Source organism: Myxine glutinosa, chromosome 10 (assembly GCF_964187855.1).
Source record: "Myxine glutinosa chromosome 10, kmMyxGlut1.1, whole genome shotgun sequence".
NCBI lineage: Eukaryota > Metazoa > Chordata > Myxini > Myxiniformes > Myxinidae > Myxine > Myxine glutinosa.
The window spans coordinates 91,939,301-91,966,177 of record NC_136270.1 but is presented as its reverse complement, the minus strand read 5'-3'; the positions used below and the strand labels follow the sequence as shown (position 1 = coordinate 91,966,177).

General features: G+C 44.8%; 1 protein-coding gene across 1 annotated transcript in view; it reads right to left on the bottom strand.

The window, feature by feature from the left end:
- Positions 1 to 26,877, bottom strand: part of ANKFN1 (ankyrin repeat and fibronectin type III domain containing 1) — a 214,022-nt gene that overhangs the window by 33,598 nt on the left and 153,547 nt on the right. The window contains exons 13-15 of the mRNA XM_068126490.2: positions 9,363 to 9,529; positions 9,104 to 9,257; positions 8,619 to 8,787 (exon numbers count right to left, since the gene is read on the bottom strand). Of these exons, the coding sequence (XP_067982591.2) occupies positions 8,619 to 8,787; positions 9,104 to 9,257; positions 9,363 to 9,529 (490 nt within the window). The remainder of the gene's footprint in view (positions 1 to 8,618; positions 8,788 to 9,103; positions 9,258 to 9,362; positions 9,530 to 26,877) is intronic.

Genomic DNA, 26,877 nt, shown 5'->3' with positions numbered 1-26,877 from the left:
TGTGGTTGTACAAATGTTTAGAGTTCTGAATTTTTGTAAGTTTGGTAAGTTTTGTGGTTAAGTTAGATTTTTGGTGTGTTGCTTGTATCCTCCGACCACAGGAACAACAGATGAAATAATTGTACATATTTGCATGATTGCTAAGGGGATTAGCATGTTAAGAAGCACAGGTAGGAAGTCCGACTCACTTCCCACAACCCTCCTGATTTATTTCATAGGTTAATTAAGTGTGAGACAGTAAGTGTTAAGGCTGGGATGGTAGCGCCTACAGTGAACCTTGCAGGAGCTACGGTTCCAGGGGGGGGGGGGGGGTGTTATGTCGGGTGGGGTAGTGATATGTAGAGCCAGGTAGATCTGAATAGGTAACGTGCTTCGTCTGTCACGGTAAGGAATCTGCCCTGTAATAAGTTTCATGTGTAGGCGTTTTGTCGGTTAAGAGTATACCTGTGAGCATACCAGGATGTTCGAGGGATAAGTAGCGTAGGGATTAAAGAGTAGCGCCCCTGTGTGTCACACCTGGTAGCTAAACCTTTGTCCCTTATGGCAATGCACACCAACATAGACATGTAGTTAGGTCCCTAGTGCAACACTAAATAATTCCCTTCCCTGACATGACTGTGAAAGACGAACAGGCAAGGAAACCAGGCCGGGGCACCGCCGATGATGGCCGCCGCCAATTACACCTCCGAAAGGCCTAGCCACATCGAGTGCCACGCGCTATGACCACGGAACAGGGAACGAGTGAAGGGGCAGCGCGGTAGGCGTGGACCTCCAGCCGGCGAGTCGGTGGAGGGCACTGATTGGGTGGCGCACCAGGGCTGACGTCACCACCGCGAGAAGGTTATTTAAGGGCGCGCCGAAGGACATTTTCTCTCTTGCGGCTCTTGCGGCTCTTGCGGCTCTTGCTCTTGGAGATTCCTGGCCCTGGCAGTCCCGGTGCGATCTTGAGTGGAGAGAGTCCTGTCCCTGTTTGTGTTGGCTTGAGAGTTGGCTTATCGATCGTGTGTGAAGATCGACTTCGTGGTGCTTGGAGCGGTGCTTGTGCTTGGAGCGGTGCTCGGTGCTGTGGTGCTGGAGCGAGGGACCTCGTGGGTGCATCGGGGCCGAACGGAGCCGTGTTGGACGGCAGCCAAAGACAAGACGACAGGACAGATAAGGCCAATCCCCATTACATTTTACACGACGAGACAATTATTTTCCTTTAATCCATTCCTGTGTCTGTTGTTGAGTCTGGTATGCGGGATCCCGATTTAGGACATTTTATTACCGGCGCGTATTTTCCTGTCCCTGTCTTTATTTGTAATAAACCCTTGTATTATTTTCCCTTCCCATTCAAATCTTGGTTGTTCACTTGAATTAATTTCCTTGCAGGATCGAAGCTGCCGTCGGCGCGATCCAGGTAAGCTTTTGCCGCAGCCTTCCATTTTCCTTCTTCCTTCCGCGTTTTATAGCCGAATCCGTGTTTGGTCTTCGCCTCCAATAAAACCGTTTAGGCCTATCCGCGGTCTCTGGTATTAACCGGAGTCGCATGACAATATGGAAGGCAAAATAAAAACTAAAAATGTTACATCTTGATAATGACCTCAAACAATAAGTCATGTGACCCAAAATGCAATATAATGAAATATGCAATATTCAAAGACTGCTAGAATTACGACTATTAGTAATTCACAAATTGCCAATTACTAAGATTACTTGGGTCTTCATTAACGACCATCATTATCCCACCTTTCTTGTGGGGACGGCAGGGGAAATCCTGGCCCGAGTCTTCACGAACCGGATGGCCAGGCCTGACGTTCGACTAGTTAGGGCAGGAATTTGGAATTTGGTTATGGTGCCGGCATTAGTTTGCCTACTCTTCGCGAAGGACACCATGGGATCTTTAACGTGCACCAATGAATACTGGGAGACCGGACGCCCGCGTTTAATGTCCACACACATTGATTAATCACCTTGCATGTGAGAACACTGGACTGACAATTTATAGCTGCGTCAGGAATCGAACCCAGGATAGATAGCTTAGAAGTAAGTAAGCATACCTCTTGGCCACCCTACCAGCCCTCATGACTGCAAAGCACGAATCCAACAATTTATAGTCTAGCCGAGAATCAAATCCAGACTAGACAGCTCAAAGGTAAGTTTGCACTATCTTGTCAAATCTAAAATGCAAAATTACAATGATTCAAAGCAAAATAAAAAAATCTGGGTTCTGCTTTCATTTATTTGTGACTATAAAGTATAAAGTCATAAATCTCAGTCTTCAAAGACCTGAGTACCACACGGTCGCCACCATAGTTTGGAGGTGATGTGTCGGCATGTGCATACCATTAGTGTCATGTCACATCTCAGGTCACAGTGTGCTCCTTTCGTCATATATATACATACATACATACATACATACATACATACATACATACATATATATATATATATATATATATATATATATATATATATATATATATATATATACACACACACAGTCGTGGCCAAAAATATTGGCACCCTTGCACTTTTTTCAAATAATGCACCATTTATTCCAGAAAATTGTTGAAATAGAAAAAAAACTTTCGGTATCCACATTTGTATTTCTTTAGTTTGCAGTGGAACAAAACAAAAAAAGCTGAAAAGATTACTAAATCTTAGCTTATTCCACAAAGAAATCCTAAAACACCCAGACAATATTATTGGCACCTTTTAGAAGTTGTTAGAAATAATTATATTTCAAGCAGGTGATTCTCCTTTACTTTGGAATTGAACTCACTTGTGGTGAGTTGCAGGTGCCTGCAATATTTAAAAAATCACTCATTCAACCAGTTTGAATGGAGAAAAGGAGTCATTCTGCTGTTTTGTGTCAGTGTGTGTACTGCAATGAGCATAGAGAAAAGAAAGAAAACTAGTGAATTGTCTGAGTAGTTCAGACACAAGATTGTAGCCAAACCTGGATAATCTCAAGGCTACAAGTCCATCCTCAGAGACCTTGATGTTCCTGTGTTATCAGATATACGCAATGTCATCAGGAAGTTTAAGGCCCATGGCACTGAAGCCAATCTCTCTGGACGTGGCCGCAAGAGAAAATTTGATCGAAGATTGCAGCGAAGGATTGTTCAAATGTTGGAGAAAGCACCTCGATCAACTGCCAAACAGATTCAAGCTGACCTTCAGACACAGGGTACGACAGTTTCAATTCGCACCATCCATCGCCAACTCGATGAAAGGGGTTCTTTGGTAGGAGACGCAGGAGGACCCCACTGCTGATGGAGAGACATAAGAAAGCCTGACTGGAGTTTGCCAAAAACACCTGAACAGGCCAAAATCCTTCGGGGAGAATGTCCTGTGGACAGATGAGATCAAATTAGAGCTTTTTGGTAAAGCACATCATCTCTATATTTACAGAAAACAAAATGAAGCCTTCAAAGAAAATAACACCTCCCTACAGTCAAACATGGAGGGGGTTCAGTGATGTTTTGGGGTTGCTGTGCTGCCTCTGGCACTTGGTACCTTGAATGTGTGCATGGCACCATGAAATCAGGAGATTACCAAGGCATTTTGGAGCGCAATGTTCAACCCAGTGTCAGAAAGCTGAGTCTCCGTCGAAGGTCATGGGTCTTGCAGCAGGAAAATGACCCCAAACACACTTCAAAAAGCACCCAGGAATGGTTCAAGACAAAACGCTGGACTGTTCTGAAGTGGCCAGCAATGAGTCCAGATCTAAATCCCATTGAACACCTGTGGGGAGATCTTAAAACAGCAGTTGGGAGAAGGCACCCTTCAAATTCTGGAGAACTGGAGCAGTTTGCACAAGAAGAGTGGGCCAAACTGTCAATAGAGAGGTGGAGGAAGCTTATACCAGCTATAGGAAGTGCTTGACTGCAGTTATTTTGTCCAAGGCCGTGTGTGCTACCAAATATTAAATTTAGGGTGTCAATAATTTTGTCAATGGCATTTTTTTATTTTCTGATTTTAAAAGGATTTATGGAAGGAAGGTTCTGATTTAAAAGGAAGGTTCTGTGATATTAACAGTGAAATAAAGAATTGTGGAGACCAAATACTTTTGTCAATTTCAACTTATTTTTATAGACAATTTTGAGTTATTTGAAAAAAGTGCAATGGTGCCAATATTTTTGGCAACGACTGTATACGTATATATATATATATATATCTTTATATCGTTTTATATACTCGTATATATATATATATATATATATATATATATATATATATGAATATATATGAATATATATTGTCGTGCGAAGCCTCCGGTTAATACCAGAGGCTCTCGGATGGACCGAAAACGGCTTTAATTGAGGCGACGGCCAAACACGGATTCTACTTTATGTCAAATGGGAGGAAGAAGAAAAGTGGGAGCTGCGGTAAAAGCTCACCTTCAACGAACCCACAGCAGCTTCGATCCTGCAGGGAAATTAATTCAACCTGGCACAGGTTTAACAGGGAATGGAAATTAATACAAGGGTTTATTAGAGTAAAAGGCAAGGACAGGAAAAACACGCGCCGGTAATAAATATCCTAATCGGGACATCCCCACACGACAGATTTCGAATACGAGACGAGGGAATAGATGAAAGGAAAAGAACACGTTGTGTAATATTGTGAAATGTGGTGTGAGCTTACCTGTCCGTCTTGTATTGTTTGCCGTCCAACACGGCTCCGCCCGGCCCCGATGCACCCACAAGGCCTCGCTCCAAGCTCCACAAGCGCCGACCGCACACCACGAGGTCCCCCGCTCCAAACTCCAAAGCACCACGAAGGGCCGAGCCAACGACCACCAGGGACCTCCCAAGACCAAGCAGGGAAGCACAGAGAGCACAAGGGTTTGAGCCGAACATGCCAGAGGGCTAGAGGGACGTGCTCCGCAAGAGCCAACTCGATGACCAAGAACCGCAAGAGCCATGCTGCGCAAGATGTAGCACCGGATGTCCAAGTCGAACTGCTGGATCTCCAAGAGGGAAAATGTCGTTCGGCGCGCCCTGATATAACCTCCCCGGTGACGTCAATCTTGGCGCGCCACCCAATCAGCGCCTTCCACCGAACCTCCCAGCGCCATCCCTCCAGTCACAGGCCCCTGTGGCGTGGTCACGCGATGTTGCCAGGCAAGTTCGTGATGCGACCGGCGGCAGCCATCATCGGCGGTGTCCTGGCCTGGTTTCCTGTCTGTTTTCTTCCAAAGTCATGGTAAGGGAGGGGAACTAATTAATGTGTGCACTAAAGGGCCTAGCTAAGTGTCTACAGGTGTGCATTGCCATAAGGGACAAAGGTTTGATGACCAGGTGTGACACACGGGGGCGTTATTCTTAATCCCTATACTATCTAACACACGAACATCCTGGTATGTTCACAGGTATACTCTTACCCGACAAATCGCCTATACACACAGAACTTATTACAGGTATATTCCCTATCGCGACAGTCGAATGCCTACCTACACAGATCTATCTGGCTCTAGATATTCCTTTACCCTACCGACAACAATATATATATATGTATATATATATATATATATATATATATATATATATGTATATATATATATATATATATATATATATATATATGTATATATATATATATATATATATATATATATATATATATATATATATATATATATATATATATATATATATATATATATATATATAAGGCCCATCCCTGCAAGGCCCATCATCTTTTTAAAAAAGTTTAAGGCCCATCATCTACCATAAAATTTGCTTTAAAGGTGATGGGATGGGATTAGTATTTTTTGTATTTTACATGTGTACTGAAACATTGAACACACACACAACGAAGGTGGTGGCTACTTTGAGACCTGAGAGGGCTCCGTTTCTCTTCATGAAACCCGCAAATGGATATGGGTTGTCTGAAGGTGAAGGATATAACAACCAACGGGCCTATAAAAGCACAGGTGGCGATATCACTGTAGTGTGACAATGTGTGGTGAACACAATGGCTCTTGGGGAGAAAAGAGTACATAACAAGCATATAGGTGTGATTCTATCCCATATTTCCAAATTATTAGCCTCCGTTGGACATAGTCCGAAACAGGGGCTTATGGATTGGGTCTCGTCTGTCCATCCTTACGTGCATCCACAACCATATCTCGGAGATGTACAGACCGATTATGTTCACACTTGGCACAAAGACAACACATGAAGGTGTACATATGCACATAATTTTGTTTGGTGATGTAATCAAAGATGGCCGACTGGCTGCCATTTTAGTTTTAAAAAACCCAATATTGAACACGTCCTCAACCATTTACTTCTCAGACATGCATTTACCAATGTTGTTCAAACTTGGCACACAGATAATGAATGATGGCTTACATATGCACATCATTTTCTTTCGAGAGCAGTTTAAAGATGGCCGACTTGCGGCCATTTTGTTACTTAAGCGTGTCCCCAACCATTTCTCGACATGCATGGACAGATTTTGTTCAAACCCGGCACAAAGACAAAACATGAGAGTATACATAAGCAGATTATTTTGTTTTGTAATCCGACCAAAGATACCGTCTGATGGCTTTTAACTCCGTACAGCAAAGTTACTAAAACCATGGGGGCCGTGACATTTTATACCTTTTTCTTCTTGGTTCCAATAGTGCACATAATTTCACATGTATTTAATGAAACTAATTAACCAGGTTGTTTTACACATATTGTCACGTCAATGTCAAACATACCAATGTAAAGTCGGATGGAGAAAGATGTGTTACCCGCTTTCATGGAGGGTTGTCTGAAGGTGCAGTGGGCAATTTCAAATGAAAAATGTCCAGAAAGGTGAATAAAATGACCTAGGTGGTTGTATATCCACATGGATGGCATCTTGCTTCACATTTCCCAAAAGGAAAAAATTTTCCCCACTTTTACTCGAAATCTTGTGTACAGAATAATAGCTGGGCTACACGTTTAACTATCATGTCTTTTTTGTCTTCACCTGAAATAACCCCGATAATGATTCCATTAGCTCTTCCATATAAATGAATCGCTCTTAACCGATGCAGATGTTGTGCCAGCTGTGATTGATTTGCATTGTAATAAATGTTATTCGAAGGAGTGCATTTGTTACAGCAAAAGCAAAAAAGAAAAGAAAGACTGGGGACTTTTAATGTGGCATCCACATATTCTTTTTTTCATGAACTCAGCAGCAACAGTGATGGTTCCTAATGCATGGAGGCATAAGGAGGCATGGGTGTTGCTGTCTGAACATGGCATTCAGCCCAAGGCGTCCTGGCGCTGGGCTGACTGGCAGCGTGCCTGCTGGCGACATGCCATGTGATGAGCGGCTGCCCAAGGGAGGGTGGCTCGGCGTGTGAATTGCCCGGTGGTGCCTCGAACCCACGCACCCCTCAAATGGAATGCCCGCTGGGTGGGTGCGCCGCTGTAACGGGCATCCTCGTGAGAATTTGCTTGCGGAATTCACGCCTCGCTGTGGCACGTGATCGCTGTCGGCTATGAAGATTGTGGCTGTCAGGACTGAAAGAAACGGTGCTGTTTTTGGCATGAGCAACCCATGTTAGATTTGTTTGCTTTTTAATTCAAAACACCCATTACTCTTGCCAAAGCCAGCCTCGAATGATCCACTTGGAGCCATATTAAATGGTACAAAAAATTCCAAGCAATATTCCAAAACAATGCAAACGCACAACCCAAAGATGAATTCAGTAGCTACACTAACATGAGACTGAAAAGCAAGTGACTGTGCTTTGCTTTCCCATCTACCATATAAAATACAACATGTGAGTTTGTGTGTTTGCATCAGATGTCTGTCGCCCTTCATAAGGGTAGGTTTTAAAAGTCAATCTTTTAACGCGAATGTGTGTTCACTACGGTCTATTTTTGAGGATAAAACAAACTTGAAAAATATTTTCTATAAAAGAGCAATTATGTCTCTTTTATTGGAGGTGTAGATGGTGGCATGCAAACCAACCCTCAAGGGCGGTGTACCGAAGCGTTTTTTTTTTAAACAAAAAATACAAGGTGCAGGGAGGTGAAATTCGCTGTACGTGATGTGTAACGCACGCAGAGTAAACCGGTGTTCATTTATATCCGTAGGATGTCTAATAAATAAAGAATATATAAGCACACCTGACACTAGGCGGAGGCTTCATACCTTGGCACGTTCACGAGGCTGCTCCGTCGCATAAGCTGTACCAATCCATCATATTTGATGGGCTTTTCCTAGTTAATGTATAATGGTATGAATTTTATTTTGATTGGGCTACTCTCGGCAGTATGATCCTCATGTGACTTGTATGTCCAGCATTTCAAAATATCAATCAGTGAATGATTTTCATGTAAAAGCATCACATTTGATTGGAGGAAAACTATTACGACAGGTCTATTACATATAAATGTCACTTCTGTTCCAGACTTCAGTCTCATACAACAAATCACGTGGGGTTGTATCACATCTGTGATATTAGGCCACTTAGCTTATTCACGTATGCTTGGTGGTTTCGTTTGTGAAGGAGGGAACTTTTAGTTTTGTTCACCTTTGTGGATCGATAAGAGAATCAATAGACTACCTGGCTTTGAGAAAAAGTGTTGCATTCCTGAGAGAATTGCTCTACCACGAATGTGAGATGGTGAAAGGCATACCTAACTCGAAGACTTGCAGTGGTAGGGAGACCAGGCCAGAGACTGGTGTAAAAGTGCTGCCTTGGCCTGGAGCAACACAGACATCATCAGAAGGTGGCAGCAACAGCAGGAAGGAGATTCCATTGCCAAACTCTACAAGGTCCTGAGTATGCAACCGGAAGTCTGCAGCCTGCATGGAGTCAGACAGGAGTGCATGTCCAATACGAATTGTGTTGAGGATAATTGTCAATATTCGATTAAGTCTGCAGCCTGCATGGAGTCAGACAGGAGTGCATGTCCAATACGAATTGTGTTGAGGATAATTGTCAATATTCGATTAAGGCTGTTATTGACATTATGCAATTAGAAGGAAAAAATACACAACCAAATAAATGACATGATGAGTGAAGAAACATAAAGGGAAGAGAAAAAGGAACAAGAGACAAGAAGATACTGACAAAAATATGATAGAAGTTTAAATATATTGAGCGGAAGGACAAAATGACCTGCTCCAGTGGGACATGTAGCTGATGTAGCAGAGACGAAACAGCTAGATGTATCTCACGCAGAAAAATGCTCTCGGTGGTGTCTACATCTCCTTCAGTTGCTCCGAAAACCTGATCCAAGCTTCCCACACGTCCAAGCATCTCCCATTCTTCCCTGGAAAACCGTGGGACCATCTTTAAAGTCACGAGGGGCACTGTACTGTAAATATAATTATTCAACTTTAACTAAAGATGGTGATAACACGATATGTCGACGCACCGAGAGAGGTGTCCATTGTCCCTCACTTTCGTGTGGCACAGCACATTAGGAAGGGTCTGTGGGACAAGGATCTTGATCTGATCCACAGAACTGCAAAGCTTGAGGAAACCAAGGTAAAGACCTGGAGCAAGCACCTGCTGCTGAGCTCTCTGAAAATCAATCTTCTCCTGGAAAATGATAATTGTCTAGTTTGTACCTAAAGTCAAACAGAGTATACAGCAGATGGCAGAACAATATTTTCCTGCCATTTAAAAAAATCTATAGCAAATTAAAAGAAATGCATCCCTGGTAACGAAAGGTGTTTCGGTCAAATTGAAAATGACACAAAGAAATTGAAGTAATCAAAGAAGCCAATTATATGGGGTAATAACACATTTACATCCATCTGAACACATATTATGCATCACGATAAAAAACACAAGTAATAACCTTGACAGATGGCCAAGCACACTTAACAGCCCCGAAGAATCGATCGATTATGAGTACCAAAATTAGTGGAGGTAGGGGGAAGGGGCCGAGAGCATCTATAATATAAAAGGAGCTCGGTCTCGACATGCCTACATGCGTGTGTGCATCCGTCCATTAACAATTATCCTATAGGGGATTTATACACCGTTCGTGTGCTTGCCATAAATTCTGATCGCCAGATTTTTATCAATCAGATGCTGGGCAATCTGCGAACAGTGTGATATAGTTGAGTAAGGTGAGGATGGATGTGCCGGTTTCAATTTCCACTAAACCAAAAACTCCTCTTCCTTCATCTTCTTCTTCATGTATAATAATAGTGAGTCTCATTCAATCCCGTTTCTCATATCGATTGTATTCAGAAAAACGCTTGCTGATATTTCAAATTCAAGACTTTTTTTTTTTTCAAGATTTCCATTTTATTCATATAAGACTAATATATCACCCGATCAAACAGTATTTCTGATTATACACCACCTTTTAAAACATCACAAGGTAGGTACCTACTACATGCAACACAGGTGAGAAAAGGATACGAACAAAAAAGCAGCTGATATTTCAATAATTTATTCGCAAGATTTTTAAAGGGTTAAAGTTAAAAAAAAAAAATTCTCTTAAAACCTGTTGGTGAAAACACTATAACATCTATTTATTACATAAGCAAAAATGGTAGCATTTCTCTCTTCCTCTCTGCACTGTATTCTCCATATGTGAGGTGCGGCGGACTGATACAACATGGGGCTTTTTTTTTTTTTTTTTTTTTTTTTTGTATACAAGATCGAGGCTCGTGAAAGAGCTAACATTAATCACACAAAAAGACAAACCGACACACAAAACACAAAAAACAAGGGGAGCGGTAGACAAGATGGGGAGAGAGGGGGAAGGACACAAAAGAGAGGGGGAAGGACACAAACACAACATTTGAGAGCAGGGACATCGGGAGGACTTGGGGGGAGGTGGGAGAGGATTAAAACATATGAACACTGCAAGGACTCTGGGGTGAATTACCGGGGGTAGAAAAGATCAAGGTTTTCGATGGGGGAAGATAAGAGATGGTGGTGAACAGCTGTTTTAAAGACCTGGAGGGAGGAGTGGGATTGAAGGGAGTGGGGGAGTTTGTTCCAGAGGCGGGAGAAAAGGGGAATGAAAGAGTGAAGGTGAGCAGAGAGCCTAGACTTTGGCAGTTTAACCAGAAGAGGGTTGCAGGCAGATCTTGTGCGACCTGAAGGAATATTGGGGGGACAGAGCACAGAGAGAGCTGGGGGAGCAAGGCCGGAGAGGAGTCGGTAGAAGACAGAAAGACCACCAACCTGCCTGCGGTGAGTGAGTGAAAGGCCCTCGGCGTTGACTACATCGCAGGAGATTCCAATGATTCTGAAAGCTTTGGCCTCAACAGCGTTGGCAGATGCAGATGGCAGATGACCTTGAGCAAAAGAGAGGGTGAAGAGAACAGAAAGAGGGAGTGAAAGAGCAGAAGAACATGATTTTAGGACCCGTGGGCTGATGCCGTCAGGACCAGTTGCAGAATCAGAGTCGAGGGTTGACAGAAACTTTTCCACCTTGTCAGGAGGAAAGGACACAGAGTCCAGGAGCAGCTGGGTACGACTGGGTACGGTGGGTACAGAGAGGGATGGGTTTGGGACACAAGATTTAGAGGCAAACACAGAGTTGAGGCATTCAGCTTTTTCACGTGCGGAGTCAGCCGTTAAGCCGTTTGAGGTGAGGGAGGGGATGGAGGGGGAACAAACACCAGAAACAGATTTGACCAGACGCCACCAGGATTTGGAAGAGGGAGACAGATAAGAGAGTTCGGTCTTGAGAATGGTGAGATATTGTTTCCTGGCTCTCCTGAGGGTGGACACACACTTGTTTCGGGCTTTGTGAAAGGAAATGAGATTTCCTTCCGTTGGATTTGCTTTCCAGGAGACGAAAGCAAGTTGTTTCAGGGCAACAGCCTCACCACAAGATTCCGTGTACCATGGACGGGAGGAAGGGTATGACAACTGAAGACGAGATGGTATAAATCTGTGCATGAGAGAGAGCAATTTACTTTGAAAGAATTCCCAGGATGAGTTGATGTCAGAGGCGGTAGAGATGGGAGACCAGTCCAGATGATTGATGGCTGCTTGAAGACCGTGCCAGTTGGCCTGAGTGAAATGCCAGACTCGTCGACGCTGAGGAGGCTCTCTGAGAATGGTCAGAGAGATGTCCACTTTGACAAGCACATGATCAGATGAGCCGATTGGAGCAGAAGAAGAGCAGCAGACATTTTCAGGGAAGTTTGTCATAACCAAATCCAGAAGAGAAGATGCTCCGTTGACTGAGATCCGGGTCGGGAAATTGACAGATTGTGTCAGTCCCAGTGAGTCGCAGAATTCCTTTGCTGAAGAGCCATGGCTGGTGAGAGAGGTACCCACACCCAGCCAACTGGCATGGTGACAATTGAAATCACCACATATGAGGAAGAGAGAGTTGGGATGGGTAGATAGAAGTTGGTCCATATTATCAGACAGTGAGATGTAGATGGAGTCATCGCTGATTGGTGGACGGTACAACACACATATGAACAAAAGGTGGGAGCGAAGGGGAAGCCGTAGCCAAAGGTATTCCTGGGGGTGAGGTGGAGAGAGGGCAGTGGAGGGTGAGTGAGGAAGAGAGTTTTTTATAAAGATAGCAACCCCACCTCCAGGACGAGGCTCAGGTCTATCATACCGGAGGAGGGAGTAACCTGGGAGAGATACCAAGGCATCAGAGACATCATGAAGGAGGAAAGTTTCTGTTAAGCAGATCACATCTGGTTTGTCAGAAGCAACCTGTATGGAGAGGTCAGTCAGGTTTGAGCGAAGGCCCCGGATGTTTGAGGTCCATACCGTTAATGAAGAGGAAGGGGGAGCATCGGGTCCAGAACAGGGGGGGGAGGGGTAGGGTAAGATGTGGAAGAGGAGGAAGAGGTAGGGAGAGCTGTTGAAGGTGTGTCAGAGATTTCAGAATAGCTTGGAGAAAGGGAAGAATGGGGCGGACAAAAGGTTTGATGGAGATTGGGTGAGGCACAGTGAGGTGTTATTTGAGGAGGGGGAAGAGCAAGGCAGAAGGTTTGGGGAGATGAAGGTGAAAGTTGGAAGGAGGAAGAAGCAGGGAGGATGCTTTGAGGAGTAGGGGTGAGAGGGGAGTCTAGGAGGGGAGGAGCGAGGGAGAGTCTTGGAGGGGAGGGGTGTGGGGGGAGTTTAGGAGGGAGGGGAGGGAAGGGGCAAGGGGGGAGATTTGAAAGGGATGGGTGATGGGGAGGATTTGGAGGGGAGGGGTGAGATTGGATTTTGAAAAGTGTACGATTCATGGGAAACGAACATTTTTTGCAAAATGAGTTTGAGACCTTCGAGTCAAAAATACGTTTGAGGACACTGGAGGAGGGATGGAGTTCTGGATAGTTTAGGGAATGTAGAAAGGAGGAACTGTAAGAGATGGTATTATATATATTTTTTGGAATGAATAGATTTGGTGAGCAAGACGAAAGCATCCTTTTGTAGGAAAAGAAGAAAAGGGTGTTATAATATATGAGAGAAAATAGTTGTTCAGGGGAGAGATTATACATTTCTAACCGCGTGATCGCGAACGAAGAACGAACGAACAAAAAGAACAAATAAACGAATAAGACCTGGGAAGGAAATAGTTATTTTGGGGTTTTTTTTTTTTTTTTTTTTGTGAGTACAGATATTAAACAAGGAGGTACGGGGTGAACGACTGGGACGAAACAGTGAACGAAAATAATTTCAGCGCATTCGACGAATCGCTGAGAGAAAAACAAACCACAAGGTCGGAGACGGTACGGTAGTCCAAGCCTACGAGTACTAGGCCGCAGAATACTCGATACCATTAACCGACGATTGTGTATACATGTACGAAAAATTAGCACCGAAAATTTTCCAAAAGATACGCTATAGGTACATACACCGAAGGATAGATACAGTCTCGACAAAAACACGATTGAGAAATATCACTTAGCTTCGAAAGCGTGAGCGCATGGAGCAGCTTCGAAAAGACGTGATCTCGCCGTGATCTCGCGAGACTCCTTCACAGAGGCTTCACAGAGGAGAGGACGCACGTGACCTCAAAAATTCCTCTCATGTGCATACCTAAATCTATCTCCATCTATAAGATTGGTATTCCCGTCAGTGAAGCAGCAGATCTTATATTTTAGTATACTAGAAAAGAGGAGAGAGTATGGAGTGGAGTAAAGCCCAGCACACACACACACACACACACACACACACACACACGCACGCACGCACGCACGCACACACACACACACACACACACACACACACACACACACACACACACACACACACACCCTAATCCTGCCTTGCAACTCAGCCAAGTTACCTGTAACTGTCCATTCTTATGACCTTTAAGAATGTATCGAATTACATATATTTTTAAACTGATCGACTGCACTTGTTTACACTGCTATTTTTTATTTATTTATTTATTTCAATCATGTCGTGTCTCCTCGGGAAATGATGGTGTTTGTCATCATATTTGCCTTTCTAAGGCTGGTACACACGGGTAAGTGTGTGGTATAGACGGGGGTCGCCACTCCTCTCCGTCTCTCTGCTGGCCGTTGGGGAATTCACCCTCTTCCGCCTGTGCTGTTGGAGTCGACTGGACTCTCATCCACCAGATGTGCAGAGCCATCTGCCGTTTAAACCGCATGGCTGCGGACCGTTACCCTGGGTACTACACTTTGCCCACAGGTGACCTGGGGTGTTATGCAAGGCAGGGGCATCCATCTCCCTGAGGTATCAGAAGACACCCGCATACCCATTATTTATTTATCCAAGGTCTAGGACACAGAACAGATCAGGACAGAATTTCACAAAGGGGAAATCTTCCTTGCAAACTACTCCACATATCAACCACTCTGTGAGTAAAGAAATCCCTGTCTCATTTCATTTTCTCTTACCTTTTCCTCTTACCAGACTGCACCACTACACTCTCATCCCCTACCACCATCTCAACAATTATATTTGCATCAACGAGTCTGTCAATCCCCTTTAATAATTTGACAACGTATATGATTGTCAAGGTTTTAAAAATACTTTTGAAGAAATAAAGTTGCAGGTTAATGATTTTGGTGAAAAAAAAATGAAAATGAAACCCATGCAGCGACACGGAGACAGGTTTGAAGTGTGTCTGGGCTCAAGCCAGAACTGCAGTATGTAGGATAAGAACTGGCCTATGATGCCCGAGTTAAAACACCCAAATTCAGGGGTGTGTGTGGACTCCATTGGGATGAGAACCCAGATGAATGTAAGCCCCATGGGCGGTCTTACTGTGGAATCGCTGTTCTTCAAAGGCCCCGATTCTGCACCCCTCATATGCTGCTTTAAGTGTCACCAGTAACTAACACTTTGTTACATTTTGATATTGGATCTGTGAGCCCTTTCTTTTTACCTCCCATCCCCATTTGGTCGTCTTCACCTCCTAATTCAAATACAGACATTCACAAACTGTCTATGTTGACCAAAGTTAATTCCAGCAATGAGATGCTGGCGAATGTCATGTTGTCCAACTGCCATGTGTGTTTTAATGTTCATACTCCTCTGTGTAGAGACTTAGATTAACGTTAAATTATATTTGTGATTACTTGTTACGTACATTAGAGTGAAGAGATATTAATCCGTGTGTCCTTCACTGGTTATACATACAAATGTCCCCAAAGATTATACACTGAAGGTGTACAAAAGCTTTCAATCTAATCTGACAGGTGTGTCCAAAGCTAGAGAATTTATAGCCAGTGGATGCATTATGGCACCAGACTCAATGGCATAACCAATATGGCGCCCGCTCTTTATAGTCTGGGAGATCTATGGTTGAACCCCAGCTGAGTCATACAGAAAACTTAGAAAACATGCTGCTTTCTTGCTTGAGGCTCAACTTTAAGAAAAACGATATAATACAGCACAGCGGCGGCGTTAGCATCGCCGTGCAATTGCACGGAGCCCCCAGATAACAAGGGCCCCCCAAAATCTTGGGGCCCACATACATGGTCCGCAATCTTTCAAGACGGCCCTTGAGTTTGGGTCTCACTGTGCTGACAAAACATATCACCTTGTGAGTGGTGATAAACGCAACGCAAAGGGAATGCTCCATCTCAAAGAAAGAAAGCATTGTCACGTGATGAATCGATTAAAAACACGTCTTTAGGACTGATGAACCAATCGATGTCACTCTTACATAGACATGCTTATGTATGCACAATCTTTCACTTCCTTATTTCTCTTGCTGTGATTTACCTTGTGGAGTACAGCACGAAAAGCTTCGGTTATTCTTATTATGTCATGTTTCTTTTCTTGTGTTTTAAAGTTCTGTAGTACCAAACATCTGTTTATTGTCGATTAATTAAGTACTTATTTGTTTCCTTTCTCACCTGGGCTATACCTCAGGCACCTTTTGAGCCTGGAAGTTAATATTTGGACTTGGCAATGACCAAGTGATTTGGCTGTAAAGGGCATTATTAAAATTGATTTATCGATTAATCCATTAATCGATTAATTATTTAATTATTTGATTAATTACCCGATTAATTAACTTCAAAAAGTTACAGATTCAGATGAAACGGTGTTGGTTTAGGTATGCTATTGGCCAATTGATTAATAAATTAATTATTTTATGATTATTATTTATTTATTTTAATTATTAATCACTTGTTTATTTTCTTTCTGATCTGGGCAATATCTCAAGCACATTTTCAGCTAGTAAGCTGATATTCGGACATGACTGTGACCAAGTGATTTGGCTATAAAAGATATTTTTGATTTATTGATTTATCAATTGATCAATTAATTATTTAATGATTATTCAATTAATTACTTTTTTCCGATTAATCAATTATTTAATTAATTTGCAAAACGTTACAGCTATGGATGAAACACTGGTGGTTTAGCTATGCTATTAGCCAATTAAGAAATTAATTATTTTACGATTATTATTTATTTATTTTAATTACACAATTAATCAATCAATTATTGTACACCTCTCTCTCCCAATACCGACTATGTACTGCACGGAGGCATTGCTGAGCACCGAAAGCGCCCGTGCAATGCCATGCACTGGAGGATAAGTTATTTATTTATTTGGCATGGGGGCGGTGTACTTTGAATGTATTTGTACTTGCTTTTCCTTCTTTCTGCAGAAACACAATTCTGTGGTGATCTGCTACTGAAATATTAGCCATTTTGCTTTCAGATAACAATAAATCCTGATAGATCTCTATTCTGCAGTCGAAAAGTGAGCTTTTAGCTTTATAGACGTGTTGAGAGGAACACCTGATGTTAATGACGAGGAACGCCTGACAACGAGTCATCAATTAGATTTGATTGGTAAATGTGATGGATTAACTACTACAACACTTAATATTAACTCCTCATGTATAATTTACTTTGAGATGTGATCACAAGTTTTTGAAGATTCCGCTCAATGTGAATGTAAGATTGCTAAATTCCCTTCGTAATTTTAAATTATTTAAAAATAAAGATTACAAAATTAAATTGAAAGTTTGGTTTCTTCTCACCCAAACTAAGCTGTATTCATATAACAGTGGACATTTATATAATAGTAGAAAACATAAGTGAAGGCTTTGAGTAAATTGTTGATGCTCCAAACATCCATATATTGCTGCAACTCCTCAATGTGCCAAAGACCTTTGCACAGCAGTGTACTGTGTGTGTATATATATATATACACAAAGAATTAAGTTAAGCACCCCCCCCCGTTTTTTTACAACCTCGCACATTACAAGTTTGTTGTCGTCAAAACGGTGTAATATACCCATGATATTGCTATATTTTCTGGAGAAGTGATATTATGGTCACATAAAAACATAACAATCATGCCGTTTTCAATATTTTATTCTGAATAATTTAAGGTGAAATTTTTTGGGAATTTTAGGCATATTTTCACCTCAATTTAAGTATGGAGCTATAGGTCCATCACGGACAGTGTGGATGACGTGTATGTTTTCTAACGTACAGTCATTGTTCTGAGAAGACCTCTAGCGATCTTTGCGTCAATAACGTGTGTAGGACCCACGTGATCGGATCACTACGCAACCCAACTCAACCCTACGAGTGCACTCATCTGCATTTCATCAATGGATAATTGCTAATGTCATACCAATCATTATTTGATCTCACACCTTAGAATATATGCCAATGTATACATATACACAAAGAATATATATTAGGGGGTGCTTACCTTAATTCGTTGTGTAGGGGTGCTTAACTTAATTCTTTGTGTATATATATATATATATATATATATATATATATATATATATATATATATATATATATATATATATATATATATATATATGTATATATATATATATATATATATATATATATATATATATATATATATATATATATATTGTTGCGAATATGGAATTTGGCCTCCATATCCGCTTGTAAATATTCCCCTATTTCCCCAATACTCCCCAACTATCCCCAATCCCCCATTCCCTAGTCCCATTGTCTGTAAACAACACTCTGTAGAACCGACCTTCCCCTTTTTCCCCCATTAAATGTCGTGCCCAGGTCCACCGCATCTCACGTAGACAACTTTCGGACATCTTGCTAGTTATTCTTAGTCTATGTCAGTTAAGGACTCCTTTCCATTAATTCTGACTCTTCGTTGCACCAGAATGTGATTATATGGCACCAGTAGTGAGTTTAGGACCTTCCCATACCTCCTTCCATCTTCTTCCCCAAACAACAACAACAACAACAACTACAGCTACAACAACAACTACAACCACGGCGCGCGGGGGGAGTGTGCGTCCTCCCACCAGCTCGGTTAGCCGCCATGACCATGCGCTCCACGGGGTTACCACGAAGGGGCTCCCTGTCAGCCCCTCGTCAAGGGCGGAGCCGGTAACCCCCCCGCATGCACCCAATGAGAAGCAACGAGCCGATTCCATCTGGGGCGGAGCTAACGAGCCGAGGGCGTGTCACTCCCCGCCGGATATACGCAGCGACTTACCGGATGTGAGGTCAGATGCGCCCCGAGCTTGAGAAGACAAGAGAGCCACCTCCGAGCACTGAGAGACCTCCTGCATCTTTTGGGCCGCGCTATCCTGTCCCTGAGCACAAGGTGCACCTTGTGCTGGCCATCGAATACCCGCTTTCCTTGCCATCAATCCCCGTGTGAGTCAGTTTTTGTCCTGTTTCTCTGTGGTCTGTCGGGAATAATATAAGATTGTGTCTAAGTGCCTATCTTCCTTTGCTGTCCCTCTTGTAGTTGTAATCTAACCTTCCGAACGAATATAACCTCCTCCGGAGGTCTTGAGAACCGTATCCCTGGTGTCGTGTCATTTTAATCCCAGCCGTGTGTCTTTTCCTTCATTGACCTAGCGTAGCGCGATTAGTCAACGTTCGGGTATAATCGGGTAACCTGTGCAGACGTGGTCATACCAAACCGCTCGGTAAATAACATCTAAGCCGCGTCTGTAACAATTGGTGTCGAGGAGTGGAATTCGGACCCGGGACTAAATTTATTAGGCCCAAATTTGTAGTAGAATCAATTCGGAGCGCGTTTCCCGCGCGAAATTATAACGGCGAAATTTGAATTTGTTATACGAAAATAAAAACCCGAATTTTGAAAGTCGCGCTATGGCAGACCAAGACAGCTGGGGTCCGGTAGTGGAGAGTGAGGCAGGGTCGGTCCAGGACCAAATTGAGGGACGCGAGGAGAGCGAAGCAGTGAGGGCGGCAGGGTCGCAAAATAGCGTTGTCACGCACGAGGTGGCCACGGCGTCCACGCCCGCGGCAGCGCCCCTGGTGGATTCGAACCTTTTCCTCCTGCAAATGAGGGCCCTTATGGAACAAATGGTGGGAATGAGGGCTGATAGTGAGCGGTTGGGAAACCAAATGGGGGTAATGGGGAACCGGATGGATGCTCAGAGTGAGCAATTGGGGGTAATGGGAAACCAAATGGGGGTAATGAGGGACGAAGCGAGGGGTACCGGTGAGGGGTTAGACAATAATTTTAAGGAGTTAGACAAGAAATTTGGGAAGTTAGACAATAATTTTGAGGGGTTAGACAATAATTTTAAGGAGTTAGACAAGAAATTTGGGAAGTTAGACAATAATTTTGAGGGGTTAGACAACGGGATAAAAGAGGTGAGAAATGGGTTAATGGGGGTAGAAAACAGAATGGCCGCTCAAGAGAATCAAATGGAAGGGATGCAAAAAGGGTTAGAGGGGTTAGAAAACAGTATGGAAGGCAAATTGAGGGACATGAGGGACCAAGCGGAAAGGGAAGTTAAACAAATGGGGCAGCAGATAGAGGGGGTCAGAATGGGGGTAGAAACCAAACTGGATGCTCACAGGGAGGAAATGGAGCAGAAGAGGGTGGCATCTGGGCAGGAGATGCAAGTGATGGGAGAAGAGATCAGAAGAGGAGTGAGTGAGGAGGTCGGAGGAGTGCGCGAGGAGGTGAGGCACTGTAAGGAGCACATGGAGAAGGAGGTGAGAAAGGGGACTGTAAAGTTACAAGGGGGCATAGAGGACCTGACGCAGGAGGTGGAGCAGCTGACGGTGGGACAGACGGAGTTAGTGGAGCAGGTTCAAAGGAACACTGCGGTATTAGGAGGTTTAAAGGCGACACAGAAAGAACTAAAAGATGACTTGGTAGCGACGAAGAGGGAATGTCAGATGGTACGTGAGGGACTGACAACGAGGCTGGACGAGGTGATAGAGGTAATGGAGACGAAGGACCGGCAAGTGAGGACGCACATGGAAACGGTCAAGGTAGCCTTGGAGGACGAGCTTGAGGAGACGTACCGGGGAATAAAAGAGGTGAGGCAGAAATTAGAAGAAGTGGAAGAAGGGGTGAGCGAAATTAAGAAGCGACGGAGAGGGGATAACAAAGAGATAAAAGAGGAGATAAAAGAATTGGTCCAAAGTCTGTGTTTGGATCGTGATGATGTGCTCATTAACCGGATGAGGGATTCGCAGGTGATGGAGGAGAAGCGAAGAGGAAGAGGACCCGGTGTAAGTGGTAACCAATATGGTCGTGCGTATGATGCGCCAGGTGATTTAAGAAGCTTGGGGGTCGAGATGGACCCGGGTGTTCGTGAGAGGCCATTGGTGAAGTGTGCGACAGGTCTGGTGTGCGAAAGAGGAGGTGTGCGAGAAAGTCCGACTCTGGGGTGTGTGAGGAAAAAGTGCGTGCCAAGGAGTGAGGGTGCTGGCGAGAATGAGTCGGTCGTAGCGCGTGTGCGAGGGGGCACATGGAAGCGCGCTGTGGTGAGTGTTACAGAGGGTGTAACGGGAGAGTGTGCGCGAGAAAGGTGTGTAACGGGAGAGTGTGCGCGAGAAAGGTGTGTGACGGACAGGTGCATGAGGAAAGAGTGCGCTGTCAAGAGTAAGGGTGAGTGCGCTGTCAAGAATGGAGGTGAGAGTAGTGAGAGTGACAAGGAGAGTGAGTTGGCTGTAACAGGTGAGCGAGGATGTACACCTGGGATGGAAGGATGCACACCTGGAATGGTAGAGCGTGAGTGGGAATGCACGCTGGAATTGGTAGTAAGGCACGTGGTTGGGTGTGCGAATGAGAGCACACCTGTGATTGTCACAGAGGAGGTGACCGAGGAAGGGGCGCGAAGAGGAGTGTTGGTGAGGTGTGCGAGCGGCGAATGTGTGCCAAGGTGTTCGGTGGTCAGGTGTGTGACCAAGGCTGTGAGTGGAATGAGTGTACCGAGGTGTGTAAGGAAAGGTACGAGGAGCATGGGCACGGCTGGATGTGTGAGCAAGGAACGGGCTGCGGGGTGTAAGCGTCCAGGTGAAGCATCGACGTTAGACGGGTTAGAGGTTAGAGCGACTTTTAGCCGAAGCGGGCCCTCGGTGCGTGCTGGGCCTCGCTTTGAACGGCCGCGTCCGTGCTCCACTAGGCGGAGCGGGCGGCCCGATAGAAAGAGTCGTCATGGCGACCACTTTTTGTTGAGGCATTCCGGCAGGTCGAGATCGGGACATTGGATGGCTCCACGCCGAGATGGTGCGTGGGATCTCGGCCCGGGTAAGCCCCCGTCCCTGCACCGAGTGCCGGACGCATCCAGCCGCTGGCACAGAACAACCCGCATTCATGGCTTGGCTTTACGAAGCCGGGCTTTGGACAGGAATTGGCGCACCGAGAGGCATTAGTGAGTAGACTGGGTGATAAGGTTAGTGTTTTGGACCCAAAATTAGAGAAAAACAAAATTTGATGATTGGCAAAGGATTGGCAGTAGTGATTGGCAGATGATGAGTAGGATTGGCAAATTTTTGATTTGTTGAAATTTGATGTGCAAAATTGGTAGTGAGCGATGGGCCCGGTGGGTAAGGCTGGCATCCCTGCCACCCTTCCCAAAAATGTGGGGCAAAGGAGCTATAGATTATGGGGTGTATGGCAGTGAAAACTAGCCCGGGTGGGTTAGGTTATATTGATAGGGCCCTAGAAGATGACATTAGGTGACGTTAAGATTAGTTAGTGACTGATACCTGTAGTGGGGACGCAGGTAGATTAGTATGGATGATAATGACGAGGGAGCGCAATAGTTTAAAGGGACGACTGGGAAGCGCAAGTTTCAGAGGGGAGTAGTTAGCCGAGATGATGCCGTGTGGTTGAGAATTGAACAGGTGTGATTGCACAGGTGTGCAACTGGACAGGTGTGATTGCACAGGTGTGCAACTGGACAGGTGTGTGGAGCAGTGTATGAGTAGTGAGTGTTGTGGATCAGCGCGAATGCGCTTGGGGAGAGAAGGGTGCAGGTGGCACCAGGTGTGAGAGCACAGGTGTGCAAGTACAGGTGTGTGGAGAGAGTTGGAGTAAGTGGTACGGAGTGGTGTGCATGGTGCGCAGGTGTGAATGGGGGAAGAGTGGACCCCCATCACGGATACCCGGGGCGGGTAGTGTAAGTGTTAGGTAGAGGGTATAGGTAAATTGTGGTTGGATATTGGCATTTGTGGTGCGGTTGCAGAATGGTGTTGTGAATGGGTGCATTAGTGTTGTGGAAATGGCTGGGCGTGTAGCCTGTTAGTGTGTGTAGTTGGTTGGGCACTCCACCACTGTGAGGATGTCGGCCAGGTGAGGCCGCAGGTGGGCTCTGGGAGCCGGTAGTTGTGAGTGGGTGCCTGAGGATCCCGGGTGTGGATCGGGCAGCCCAGTGCCAGAGAGGGCACCGAGTGGGGAGAGCGCCAGAGGGCCTTCCCCAGGTAGTTAGGTTAGGGTAAGGAGCAGGTAAGCTCGGAGGCAACTGCAGTGGTGGAGGTGTGCAGGTGGGTAGACCCACTGGGAGAGGTACACGCCACAGCCCAGAAATTGTGCGAGGGCACCGGGAGATGAATCGGGGGAGTGAGACCCCAAATTGAAAAGCACCACAGTCTGGCCAATGGGAATTGGTTTTTAGAATCCATAGTGTAAGAGGGCCAATGGTTTGGCCGGAGAAAGACCCCGGGTAGTGTAAAGTTGTTAAAGTCATTTAGGAAATAGTTAGGATTGATGAACCTGTCGCACCATACGCAGCCACTTGCCTGTGGTGATGATGATGACTCCACACCTGTGTTTTCTTTGTTCTGTGTGCAGGAAATGAGAATTGCTGTGAGGATTTGTGAGACGCATCACGACGTGGATGAGACATTGGGGTGATTCCATCTCTCCCTCCCTAGGAGGGACTGATGATGAATTGGTAATGGCAAATTTTGATGTTGAGTTGAAAATGGCAAATTTTGATGAGAGTTGAAAATGGCAAATTTGATTGGTTAGGAGGGAGAGAAGACGAATTTGGTTTATGGGAGGAACGGGGAAGACAGTAGGGATGTTTGTTGATTTGTAAAGTAGATGTTTATGGGTAGTGTTGTGTTGTGTGGATACAGTAAGGGGTAAGGGAGGGGCCATGTAGGTTACCTGGTGGGGGGGGGGGGCGTACGATAGGAACGTACCTGTCTCACCTGGTTCCCATGTGCCCCCAGTGTGCATCATCTTATATTGCGTGCACTTTTGCGCCCTTACCACCTTACTCACTTGTCTTCTTCTTTTGTCTCCCACCTCCGAGGATCTGGCTTTGGGGTAGAGAGAGAGGAGAGAGAGGTGCTGGCTACGCAGTTGTGGGCCTGCACTTTCGCTGCTTGCTGCTTGGATCGATACACCATATGGACCGCAATGTTTGTGGCCACCCACAATGGACCGCAGCTCTTTTGCGGCCAAGCACCACCCGTGGATGGACCTATGGGTCAACGTGGCACCTATGCCATACAGGTGAACCACTTTTAGTTGACACCACTGAAGGCCACAATATAGAAATGGACGCGGTTGGCGCCTTTCTTTATTTTTTTGAAAGAGGCAAGAACACCAAGTGCACCACACGAAGGCAAGACCAGCGGCAGAACATCGGCCGGCTGTGACACCACCGGTGATTCATAAACACTTTATTGGTGCACCGGATGGTGCTGACTGTGTGAAGGGGTGGTGCTTTTGATGCTTGGAAGGGGTGCTCTGCACATTATTAAAGGCCGTAGGCCACAGAGCACTCGTGGGTTGGTGTATCGATGCTGGCATGCGTGCGCTCTCTATGCATAACATCTGCATGTGTCCCTCCAAAAACAGGTCCTGGATCGTAGTGTAAATATCAGCGTAGTCTTGTGTAAATAATGCTCCCTACCGGCTGTATGTTTAGTTTGAGGATTCTTTCTGGATTCGGTTATCCTGTGGGTGTGTTTCTGTGAGGAGAAGGGTGCAACGTCGCAGGGGGACATATTTACTCATTTGTGAATATCTGTAAAACTGTTGCACTCAGGGTAGAGTTAATAGTAGAGGGAACTACATTGCGTGCCACACTAAAGTAGGTAAAAATTTATCGGGTCGGGACGCCCCGAGGGTAGAGAAGGGTGCAATGTTGCGAATATGGAATTTGGCCTCCATATCCGCTTGTAAATATTCCCCTATTTCCCCAATACTCCCCAACTATCCCCAATCCCCCATTCCCTAGTCCCATTGTCTGTAAACAACACTCTGTAGAACCGACCTTCCCCTTTTTCCCCCATTAAATGTCGTGCCCAGGTCCACCGCATCTCACGTAGACAACTTTCGGACATCTTGCTAGTTATTCTTAGTCTATGTCAGTTAAGGACTCCTTTCCATTAATTCTGACTCTTCGTTGCACCAGAATGTGATTATATGGCACCAGTAGTGAGTTTAGGACCTTCCCATACCTCCTTCCATCTTCTTCCCCAAACAACAACAACAACAACAACTACAGCTACAACAACAACTACAACCACGGCGCGCGGGGGGAGTGTGCGTCCTCCCACCAGCTCGGTTAGCCGCCATGACCATGCGCTCAACGGGGTTACCACGAAGGGGCTCCCTGTCAGCCCCTCGTCAAGGGCGGAGCCGGTAACCCCCCCGCATGCACCCAATGAGAAGCAACGAGCCGTTTCCATCTGGGGCGGAGCTAACGAGCCGAGGGCGTGTCACTCCCCGCCGGATATACGCAGCGACTTACCGGATGTGAGGTCAGATGCGCCCCGAGCTTGAGAAGACAAGAGAGCCACCTCCGAGCGCTGAGAGACCTCCTGCATCTTTTGGGCCGCGCTATCCTGTCCCTGAGCACAAGGTGCACCTTGTGCTGGCCATCGAATACCCGCTTTCCTTGCCATCAATCCCCGTGTGAGTCAGTTTTTGTCCTGTTTCTCTGTGGTCTGTCGGGAATAATATAAGATTGTGTCTAAGTGCCTATCTTCCTTTGCTGTCCCTCTTGTAGTTGTAATCTAACCTTCCGAACGAATATAACCTCCTCCGGAGGTCTTGAGAACCGTATCCCTGGTGTCGTGTCATTTTAATCCCAGCCGTGTGTCTTTTCCTTCATTGACCTAGCGTAGCGCGATTAGTCAACGTTCGGGTATAATCGGGTAACTTGTGCAGACGTGGTCATACCAAACCGCTCGGTAAATAACATCTAAGCCGCGTCTGTAACAATATATATATATATATATATATATATATATATATATATATATATATATATATAGATATATATATATAACTGTGAGAAATAGTAGAAACTCCACAGTACGAGCAGGGCGTCTCATTTGCATTGAATAAATAATCGGGAGATTGAATAAGACGCGGACGTAGCTTCAGGGCTTCGATCTTTAATTCGACAAGCTTTCGACCAACAAAGGTCTTCTTCTGAGTCTACAAAAACAGCAGGCATGTATATCAGTCAAGTATGTGTAGTGATATGTGTGTAAGATGTGTGATATGTGTGATATGTGTAGAAAATGCATACAGAAGGAAGAGCCACGCCAAAGCTCACTCACCGGCCCCAAGTTCAACGGAAGTGAAGCGCAGCTTACAGTTACGGTTTGCGTTACATTTCCGGTGCACGTGCATATACAAATATAGGGATACATACATACATAAACATACAAGCATATATTCATATGCCATTTATATTCATATAATATATTTATATATTTATATAAATGACATACAAAGGTAGAATGAATGAATGGGTGAATGAATGAATGAATGAATGAATGGGTTACGGTTACGACGTGGTCGGACACTCAGGGACCTCTTGGTAAAAGCAAAGCACCCACAGCCCCACAACAAAGAAACTAGGATCCCTGGCTTCTATAAATGCACAGCAAACAAATGCATTATTCACAAGCATTTACGAGAAGGAAACAGATTTTGTAGTTCTAGCACTGGACAAAAATTCCCCATCACCTCCTATATGAACTGCAAATCTACATGGGTCATATACCTAATCACTTGCCAAAAGTGCAACAAACAATATGTTGGAAAAACTGAGAATACACTCTACACACGATTTAATAACACCCGGTCAGAAATCAATAACTTCCACACCAGTCAGGGCAAATCTCTACCTTACACGATACACTTCAATCAACTGGATCACTCTATAAATGACATTCAGATCTCTGCCATTGAATCAATCACAAATCGATCACACACCACGATTCTGAAACGTGAGTCCTTTTGGATACAT